The sequence below is a fragment of the Bidens hawaiensis genome, unplaced genomic scaffold, assembly GCF_021521415.1.
Source record: "Bidens hawaiensis isolate Kalapana, Puna unplaced genomic scaffold, B.hawaiensis_p1.1 tig00019091_1, whole genome shotgun sequence".
Classification (NCBI taxonomy): Eukaryota; Viridiplantae; Streptophyta; class Magnoliopsida; order Asterales; family Asteraceae; genus Bidens; species Bidens hawaiensis.
The window spans coordinates 26,013-37,170 of NW_027492901.1; the positions used below are offsets into that span (position 1 = coordinate 26,013).

General features: G+C 37.9%; 1 protein-coding gene across 1 annotated transcript; it reads right to left on the reverse strand.

The window, feature by feature from the left end:
- Window positions 1-495: 495 nt before the first annotated feature.
- Window positions 496-3,727, reverse strand: LOC143557711 (uroporphyrinogen decarboxylase 1, chloroplastic-like). The gene is made up of 4 exons (XM_077046717.1): window positions 3,240-3,727; window positions 2,416-2,700; window positions 877-1,112; window positions 496-785 (listed from the first exon to the last, which is right to left on the reverse strand). The coding sequence occupies exons 1-4, from the start codon at window positions 3,564-3,566 to the stop codon at window positions 632-634; spliced, it is 1,002 nt and encodes a 333-aa protein (XP_076902832.1). The 5' UTR covers window positions 3,567-3,727; the 3' UTR covers window positions 496-631.
- Between the last annotated feature and the right edge of the window lie 7,431 nt (window positions 3,728-11,158).

Below are 11,158 nucleotides of genomic sequence, written 5' to 3' on the forward strand. Positions count from 1 at the left end.
CTCCATTATATTTTTAACGACCAACGAATAAAGTCCGGGCTAACCCAGTGGATAGCTTCTGCAAGAACGAAATTCGTGGTCTTTGAACCTTTTGTAACATTTCCATTCTGATTCACGCCCATCAATCCAAACAGTGGCTTTCTGATTACATGGATCTGAAATAAGAACTAGCACAACCGCTTTGACGGCGGTGCAATGCATGGCTGTACTTCTGTAACATTAGAAGGTTGCAGCAATGAAGATCAAGGAGGACCAAAGAGATAGGTTGAGCAAAATGTGATGTAAACAAGAGAGAATACAACGAGAGTATTTCATTCATGTGTGTATATCATCTAGTGGAAATAATTTGTCATTAAACTATAAAATTTCATACTTCGCTTACTGTTATCGTTATTACAGAACAAATCCATTGGCATTCTATAGGTGATAGATAAATCATGCCAATGTAATGTAGCTGCCTTGCTGGTTCCATTAATTCAAGCTTTGCATTTTACCTCATCAAATCATAAGTTAAATAACACATGCCACATGTGTGAAACATTTGCGCAACACAAAAAACATCCAAATAATTAACGATCTGAAATAAACACCTAACTCAACAAAAACGGCAACGCTTTTCCTACAAGAAAACTCAAACGACAACTTCCGATCTCTCCTCAACCGACTCAAAGTTAAAGCTTCTAGCAACATCAAAGAACCGCGCCACAGCATCCTCTGGGGTCCCAACAAGAACACCATGTCCCAGGTTCAAAATGTGAGCCCTCGGTCCCGCACACTTAACAACCCTGTCATATAAAAGCCATTGTAAACCTCAGAAAATACAAACATCATGTTTAAAACAAATACGGGGTTGTTTTGGCTAAAGACGACACTTACCTGTGTATTTCATCTGTCAAGGCGGAAAGCGGCGAAAACAGATAAGCGGGGTCCACGTTTCCTTGTATGCTGATGTCATCACCGAGTCTCCGTCTTCCGTCAGCCATATCAACTGTCCAATCCAGTCCAATCACATCAACTCCCGTTCCTTTCATCTTTTCAAGCAACCCACCGTTCCCATTTATGTAAAGTACAAGCGGGATTTCCGGGCATTTCTTCTTTACAATACTCACAATCTGAAAATACAAAAAAAAAAAAAAAAACAGATTTTGATGATTATAAATTGAGTGTTGATAAGGGTGTAAACAAGCCAAGCCGCTCGTGAGCTACTCGAGATCGGTTCGCTAAAAGCCCGAATCAAACCAAGCTTAAACGAGGCTAAGCTAGAGTTGATTCACGAGCCTATTATTTATATGATTTTTATATATTTATATAATATCAATTACTTTATTTAAAAAATAAGATTAAATTAATATATATTATTTTTATACACAACTCTAATTAAAAGTATATCATCATCATCATCATCATCGTACTCAGTATATCCCACCAATAGCAATGCTATGGTAGGGTCTGAGGAGGGTAAGATGTAGACAGCCTTACCTCTATCCCATAGGGATAGAGAGGCTGCTTCCGGTGAGACCCCCGGCTCGATAGTAGTTTTGCATCAAGCCTTGGACATAAGGCACATAGCACTCAATCATCGGGACACCGGCTGATCGGTGCATGTGCCCTTGTCTTTCGGCTATCAACGCCACCACATGATGCCTGATTAACCTTCCGCCACTTTTAACGTTATTTTCACGAGATTAGTAAAATAACGTCAAAATTAGTGCAATTTTACTTTTGCCCACCCGAGGGTTCACACATATATACATTATATGCGCGCACCGCAAGCAGGGCGTATCGTACTCAGTATATCCCACCAATAGCAATGCTATGGTAGGGTCTGAGGAGGGTAAGATGTAGACAGCCTTACCTCTATCCCATAGGGATAGAGAGGCTGCTTCTAATTAAAAGTATATAGAATAAGTAATTAAAAATGTGTTTAAATTAATTAATAAATGATAAACGAGCCAATCCTGAGCAAGTTCGGGCCTGAAAAAGCCACTCATGTGCCAAGCTCAAGCCTAAAACTAAGATTGTTTAATAAACAAGCCCGAACCAGAGCTTCACTTAACGAGCTGACTTGCTAGCCTATTATTTAAACAATTTTTATACAATATTTTTAATATTTGTATTATATAATATTTATTACTGTATAAAAAATATGATAATTACAATTAAAATAATATATTTTATGCTATAGACACAACTTTAATTATAAATGTATATAGATTAATTAATTAATTAATAATAAATGAGCCAGGCCCAAACGACTAATCTCCAGCTTGAGAAAACTACACACAAGCCAAGCTCGAGCTATAGCTCTCATATGTTTAACAATTTGAGCTCGAGCTTAGTCGAGCTCGGTTCGTTTACACCCCTACGTATTCTTGTAAAGACCTAAAAGGATGAGTTGAGTTGAGTTGACTTTGCCTCATTGATATAAGGCTTTGACCAGAGCTCCCACATGTGTGGAGGCAACTGTCCGCCCCAAGAATCGAATATTTGTACACAATGAGCACCCGCTTTCACTTGGAACACAACGTATTCAGCAATAGCCTCAGTCAAATGTGAGAGAAGAGCCCGTAACACGTGTGGGGCCGTATGACACATGCTTTTTATATTTGTATATGTACGCGTAGTGCCACCTTCTACGATATATGTTGCGATTGTCCATGGTGCACCCACAAAACCCAAAACCGCAGCTTTCCCATCAACCTAATTCACAAATCACAAACATTAATTAAGTTTTCAGATACATTCAAAGGACTAATGGGTCAAATCAAAACGGGTTGTTGTTGAAAAGGGTCAACTCTTAGTATAGTTTGAGTTGGGTTGGGTTGACCCAACAACGTTTCCCGCCCACTTATTATTGCTGTTGTTATTATTATTATTATTATTATTATTATTATTATTTAGTGGAGAAAGTGAAGGCATATTGTTACAGCAATAATCTAGAACTTTAAACAAAACAATTTAAGAGGCTATCTTGTTCTTAGTAACGGTTGAGTTAAGTTGACCCAATACACTTAATTCAACCCATATATATATGTAAATGGGTCAAAATTGGCAATCTTGCATAGCATTTAAAAAACGCAAATCTTGTTACAGAATTGATGCCAATATCTCCCAAATTACACTACTATATGTTATAAATTTAGCTACTGTTAAATTATTAGCAAAAACTTGAAGAAAAACATGATGATCCAAATGTAAAAGCAAACAAATTTTACCAAAGAGATTAAACTACACAATACCTCTTGTCTAAGAATCTTGAGTGAATCACCAACAAAGTTTAACTTATCCAAATCAATTGGATGCAATGTTTTCAAACCTTCCTCTGACCGAATGGGAGTTTGAATAACCGGGCCCCGCACTTCTTCTATGTCAAAAGGAACACCAAATGCGGGTAGAGGTGTAAGAATGTCAGAAAAAATAATAACCCCATCGGGACGGAAAGCTTCCCATGGCTGCAATGATATTTCCACAATGAGATCAGTTGTCTCTGATCTCTCTCTAAAAGACGGATGCTTCTGTGCAAGTTTTCTGTAAACTGCCATGTACCTGCCAGCCTGGCGCATCATCCATGCTGGTGGTCGGTTGACTGGAAGCCCTCGTGCCGCCCTCACCAAAAGCGGTTCTGAATTCCCGTTTTGAGCATGAGTATAAGCAAATAAGTTCGTTAATTTCTGACACGACAGGAATCTAACACGAAATTTGTAGGTTGGGGTCGGTATCGAGTCGAACCCGTGAACATATTTAGCTAAACGCGTTGTGTTCGTTTTGAACCTAAGAGTGTTGCGGGTTCACCCGTTTAACCAATTTATTTATTTTCTTTTAAATGTGTTCACTTGAATTATTTGGGTGCTTTCATGCCAAAATTTTAAAGTTTAAAAATAAATTGTCATATTTTAATCATAATTGCTTTTAAAAGTAAAAATATATAAATTTTTAATTCTAGATAACTTATATGCACAAAAATTTTATATATAGTTCTTTTTGGGTTACCAAGCACAACTTATGTCAACCCGTGAATACACGTGTCATGTCAGACTCAGCCCGCCAACCCTCTAACAGCCCTATGGCCGAGGAGAGGAAATTCATGTCGAAAAATAAAACGGGTTTGATGATCAAATTGCAGCCTTTCTGGTAAAGATGAGTTCAATTCATGTGTTTAATATGTTTTGTGGTTTTGTAAACAGTGTAAGATTCCTTTTTCCAGGATCCGATAATTTGGACTTCAGTTGCATCATCAAATCCTAGAAAAAAGAAGTTTAATGGAATTGGATTTCGAATTCCATCAATTTATGTTTTTGGTTTGCAAAAGCGGTTCTGAATTCCCATTTTGAGCATGAGTATGAGCAAATAAGTTCTCGTAAATTTCAGACACGACAGGAATCTTACACGAAACTTGTACGTTGGGGTCAGTATTGAGTCGAGCCCATGAACATGTTTAGCTAAGCGCGTTGTGTTCATTTTGAACCTAACAGTTTTGCAGGTTCACCCGTTCAAGTAACGTGCCGGTTTTGCGTCCAGCTGGTTACGCTGATAGCGCTCCCAACAACGGATACAAGTTTGAAGCTGGTTACGCTGTTAACATGTCGTTACGTGTTCGCTGCTTGTTTCACGTCAGACGTCGGTTTTGCGTCTGGCACTAGTAACCAGCGTGTCGAACAGCGTCCAACGGTAGCCAGTTACGCGAACCAAATCCAATTCGTTTGATAAATTCCAATTCGGTGAAAAATAAGACACCCTTGAAATGCGATTTTGGGTATTGTTGAAAATGAGAATTTGAGGGGAAAGTCAGGGGCTTGAAATAACAGAAGCATTCAAATTACAACATTCTAATAAATTAGCATCAATTGCAATGCAATGAATTAAACAATACCCGATGCAGAAGAACGAATTACTCCTACTCGCTTAAACCTGCTATTGGGTGAAACCGCAACTCCGTTGGAGTTAAACCCTAAGGGTCCCAGAAAACTGCAAGATTTCCATCCAACGCTGCAGCAGCAACTGCCATCGAATCAACCACATTTAAATTTATATATTAAATACTATATTGCAACAATTTAATGAAAACGGTGTTCAAATTCGAAAATACCTGCTTGAATAAGCAAAACCCATCTGGGCGTTGAAGATTATGAATTAATTCCACCCAAAGTTTTATATTTAGAGATTACTTGACTCTGCCATGAGAGAGGTGTTCTTCTTATCTTATGTGGATATCCACCATCTTCCTTTCATCTTTGTAAACTTGCAATAATCACCCACAAGTTTTCAAAACTGAGAAAAATAAATAAATAAAATAAAAATAAAAATAAAAATAAAACCTTATTTACCCCCTCCCCTTTTTTATTAACAGCCAATAAATCCTCCAAATTGGCTACAGGCTAATTTCAGCACGTCAGACCAATGCTTGTAAACACTCGCCCGAATGCACAGTTGTGCGGTTCAATTCAAGTATCCAACTAATGCATGCCACTTACTCGCATAGCCTCCCATCATCACTTTGGTGCAGTTGAAACTAAATGCTGAGAGCAGGAATCGAATGTAGGTCACATGAAGTATCAAGTCTCTCCTTTATCACTCCACCACTAGCTCATTGGCCTTATTTACCACATCAACAAATATTATATATTTTTTAATGTAATTATAGCTATTTAATAAAATTTTCTTTGGAAAAATGATTTAAGTTCGGTTTTTATCACTGAAGTTTGTTCATTGTAACTACTTTAATACCAAGCCCATATTTTTAACTTAATATTTAATTGGAAACGTGAAAAATCATTGATGACGTGGGTATGCTTATCCGCCCATAAGTTATGGAAGCCTAGAAATCAAGAAGCAACAATCCTAACTCCTATGCTGGGAAGCCTGGAGCTTCATCATCATTAGCTTCTAGGTTGACTAGAGAAACTCCTTGCTACAATAAATTTAGAAAGCCATCTCTTATGTGACATAAAGTTCAAGTATGCCATAAAGTGAACATGCCGACATTACTAATCAAAAGCAAATGGAAAGTTACACCAAAAAGGGGTGGCTTGTCTGAATAAGCTAAAACGAGGAGTTGACACTTTTTTCTTTAGAAGCTTAAGCATTCCCAGAGAAACTCCCAAGCTGCTTATAAAATGAGACTTCTGCAAAACTGTAAATCATATCATTCTCTCTACTCTCTCTTCATTCTTATTCTCTTATCACCTCTGAATCATATCATATCACTGATTCTCAAGCCGAAGGTTAATCGCAGGAGACACCCTCCCGCAGTGAGACTAACCAATCATGTTCTTTGATCTTAGTAGATTAAAAAGCTCTGTGGTTAGTATCATACTCTTGGATTGCCATACTTTCATTGTCGCTATACCCGTTGTAGCAACACGTGGCGCCCACTATGGGGCTAGCGCTACTTAGAATTGTAACATTTAGGGTTCTCCATTTCTTTTATTTGTATTATATACCCGTCCCGGGTTTGTTATTCGAAGAACTTGTATTAATAAAATCACGTATTTATTTAGTATCTATGGCGTTTATCTTATGTTATTATGTCGCGTTTAATTAAGCTAGCAAACTTTAAACTTGCTTATTTCCTGTTAGTATCACATTTAATCGATGTTCGGGGGTTGATAGTGTCAAAAATCAAACTTTTGGTTTTTCACCATTTGTTGCGCTACGTGTCACACTCCAACCTAAGGCGGAAATGTCGGGGAGTGATCCGATTGCTCACAGCTCGAGGATACTATTATAATATAAAAGTGACAATATCTAATAAATTATTTTATTCAAAGTATACAAGCATTATTCAATTACAACAAGCAATGTATACATGAATATAAGCTCAAATAATGATTATCTTGGTTATATCCTAAGGTCTTGTCTACGTGTCCAAACTTCAATCTTCAATACAAGCAACCTGCATATGCGTAGAAAATGGAGTTTGTCAACATAAAGTTGAGTGAGAATATCACCAGTTTTGCATGTCAATATAAATAAGCATAACGTGATAAAAGCGGTAAATATAATCAAACCATAAACAAGTATGTATATCGTTGCCAAGTGAATCAGACGTTGGTCAATAGCATGAGAACCCAATACATGGGAGTATGATGGACCCCTCTGAATATACGAATGAATGAATATTAACACAATATACGAATGAATGAATATTAACACAAGTAAGCATGCAACACGTATATTTGATTAAGTCATTCACAATTACACGTATGCATTTGTTTGATATATATAGTATGAAATATGGATAGGTACTCATATGTCTCCAAAATATTTAGAAAAGTTGGTAAAATAGAGGAATGATAAACTCACCTTAGATTAATGACAAACGAATATAAACACGATTAAGCAAGTTAACGAATAAGCGAGTCGTCCACTACATGTCAAACGATATAAACAATTCAAAATTTTGAGATTTTAGGATATGATAATATAAATAAAAACAAACTCGTTTCCACTAGAATCAATCAAAACGGACATTTGAAATTCAAGTTATGTTTGTTTTAAGATTTAAGCGAGCTGGTACTGACCAGAATCCGAACAGCGAGTCGGAAGTCGGGTTCTGGTCAGTAGCCTTAAAATTTTGTTACGAGAATAAAAGTCTTCTGGATCGAACGTTGAATCCGACCAGAAGTATAAGAAAACGTTAAGTCAAACTAGTTGACTATTTTGCCCTTTAACGAGTTTTAAACGATTTGACCAGTCAACACCCTTCAAACACCGAAATTGGTTGAAGGTTATTGACTAGAGAATATGTATGAACGATTCCTATGTTTACAACTTACCCGGAAAGTGAAAGGATCAACAGAAACGATGAGTCAAAGGTCCACATGCATGCAAAGTCAAACGGACAAGCTTGTATCTTCAACAATAATGCAAAAACCGAGAGGATACGAGCTGGGCAGAGGCTAATGATGGCTCATGATTTTTAGGGTTTATGTGAAGGTTTATGGCAGTTGAATGAGGCTTGTTTATATAGAGATTACAAAAACGAACCATATTTAGTAAATCTACTCGTTTAGGAAACCGAATATGTTTTTAGTGACCAAATCAATATTAAAATTTGTAAAATTCGTTCTTTGACAAGGGTTAATGAATATGGATATGTATCTAAGCTTTGGCGCATTTCTTGGGGCTTAATACACTCGATTATGTCCTAAAATAAGCGATTTCGGGCCAAAAATGAACTAGGAATCAATAATAAATGAAACTAGCTGTGCAGGTAGCTCATGGCGCCGCGTGGTGGGCCTAGGCTACCCCACCACGTGGTGCTCCGGCCAAAAGGAGGAGAATTTCATTATTTATCAACATTAGTCCCTATAGTTTGGTTTTAGGTCATTTAACGAACTTTTTATGCATAGTTTAAGATTTGAACAACATATAAAGTATAAGGGGCCTAAAGTGAACATTACAAAGTTAATTACTTGTAAACACTTGATTTTCAATAATAATAAAGGTCTAAAAATGTTTCGGTTGGTTCAAATGTAAATGACTACGGGTTTGGAAAAATCCGAAATGTTACAGTTTCCCCTACTTTATAGAATTTCGTCCCGAAATTAAGGAAAACCAAAACATCATCGTTTTGAAAACAATTTAAACTTTTTAAAGAAAATATCTTAACATAGAACTTCCAATAACCGAAGCAACGCTTCAAATAACAATCCGATAAGGGCACTTATATATATAGGATGTACCAACGGCGTATCCACCATGTCCTTATCATCTCATCATTCGTACTGTTACCCAAGAAATCTTAGCGTTTTGGTCAAAAATTGGTCTAAGGATCAAGTAACCAAATTTGTATGTGAGGATTAGTGCTTGTATGAACAAAATGATCAAAGTAATAAGCGTAAAGGTTGAACAGCAAGATTTATACGAGGAAAAGCCCTTGGTAACTAGTATCCCGCTGGCATAAAAACCTCGGGTAGTGAAAACTATCACTACCAATTATATTAAGCTAAAAAGAATTACAAGAGATGGAATCAAGGCTGATCGTGATTACAGAGTGTTTTTGCTAAGAGTTCTAAGTGTGCTATATGTTGTGTGTGATCAGCCATGGTTCGATGTATATATATACAAAATTTATAACGTCTACTAACTAATTCCTATAAATCCGGACATGTTTGTTTACTCTTTCATCTTGACCGGTTAAGAGCGTGGACGAGAAGGCAAGACCTGGTAAAATATCCCATCCGTAAAAATAGGAATTCCAGTAAGCACGTGTTTTACCTACAAAAATAGATTAGAATATAACTGAAGTCGACTGTTGAGGATCCTTGATCCACAGAGAATCCTTAGTCCCGGAAACAGTTGCCAAAAATAGTTTATCCTCAAGGATCAAGAATACTGGTCCCAACAATTGTCCCCAAACATGATAGGTGTAAATGGATAACAGCTGTCATGTTTTATCCCGAGAAATCTGCATCGCACCCGTCGTTTAGAATAAGATGTGACTGTTGCCTTTACAGCCCCTTCCAATCAGCAAAACCACACACAATGACCAGAGTTGGAAGAATCAGTTCTTCTTTGTCCTAAGAGACTCAATCCCAAATGGGAATTTGTTGCCAACCTGTTGGATCCTTAAGGGTAGGATAGTGGATCCAAAGGATATGTGATCCTTATATTAATGACTGACTAATTATATTCTTGTTGCTCTTTGTGCAGTATCCAACTTCGCAAATCTTTCCGCTGATTCAGACGGTGTTAAGAGGGCGAAAGTGTTTATGTCTCTGGATCTTTTTGATCGGACCTTCAAGATCATTGGTGAAGAGTCGTCGAGCAAAACTGCAAGCTCCTCAGAAACCATGTCAAGTAAGTTAGAATTATGTATTTAATCATAAATATTGTACAAGTAGAGAGATAACAGGCTAAGAAAAACTTATCTTTTTCTTATTTATTTGCGTAGGTGCCTAGAAATCAGCGACCAAGCCTTCCAAGAATCTGCTAGGCCAATTCCAGTTAGAGGATGTGGACTACCTTTTTTCTTCTCGCTCTTCTGAGAAGAAGCCCATGAAGAGCTCTAGCCTTGCATCAGCGAAGACCATGATGACGCGCTCCAAAGCCAGTGTGAAGAGAAAGAGGGATCCAGATGTAAAAGTTTATAGTGCCCAGCATGTGTTTGACCAGCTTTCAGAGGTATAGATGGTTTGGCCACTTCATTAATTTATTTCCTTTTTGAAGGCTCTAGCCAACTTCAAAGCCTTGTACGATGAAAACATGACCAATACGGAGAAGGAACTGGCTAGCTTTGGTGAAGAGAGCGAGGATGCTTGAGGCGATAAAGGAAATGAGGATGCTGGGACGAGCAGGGCGAAAGAGGATGTTCTGAAGGTCAAGGATGTTGGTGATGGTGACGGGGGTGAGGCGAAGGAGTAGGTGACGACAATGGGCCATGATGGATATTTTTATGAAGATTTAATGGTTTGTTGTTGGTGGTTTTATGTGGACAATAGTAATTGTAATCCTCAGGATCGATGATCCTTAAGACAATTATAAAAGGTGGTTAGGGTGAAGGGATCCTTAGCTTTATGGGGATGAAGCCTTAACCGCCTTTGTTTTTTAAATTTCTGCATGAACATGTGATAACTCTAATGTAGCTGGTCCACGTTTTCCTGTGTCACTAGGATAGAGGATCCTTTATTCTTGGAATTTTTCTTCTTGTATTATTTACCTGTTAGAGCAAATAATCAAAAGGAAACGTAATAGTTAGGAAAGTTGGATTCAAATCCAACTATCTTGGGGACCAGCCCAATAAAATGTGGGGACATGCCCAATATAACGTGGGGACAAGCCCAATAAAACGTGGGGACAAGCCCAATATAACGTGGGGACAAGCCCAATAAAACGTGGGGACAAGCCCAATATATCATGGGGACAAGCCCAATAAAACGTGGGGACAAGCCCAATATTTACGAGCAACGAGCCGATCCTTGGCATTGGCCCAATTGTACGCGGTGACGAGCCTAACCCGGCGTTGACCTTAACTTGCGTATATGGTACGTTTACCATTTAATTCGTAGGATCCAAGATATGATTTATAGCCATGAAATTGTCAGCCACGTATAGTGCAATGGTCCCACAGCCTTCAATTATACCCGAATAATCGTACGCTCCAGGCGAGGGTGTGGAAACCCTAATTCGAGAGATAAGGTGAAAACCTTGTAAACCT

Coding starts and splice junctions, on each gene's coding strand:
- LOC143557711 (XM_077046717.1), bottom strand. CDS start 3,566: ATGATGCGCCAGGCTGGCAGGTACATGGCAGTTTACAGAAAACTTGCA. Junction 2,701..3,239: donor TCAAGATTCTTAGACAAGAG/GTATTGTGTAGT, acceptor TTTGTGAATTAG/GTTGATGGGAAAGCTGCGGT. Junction 786..876: donor TTGACAGATGAAATACACAG/GTAAGTGTCGTC, acceptor TTTATATGACAG/GGTTGTTAAGTGTGCGGGAC.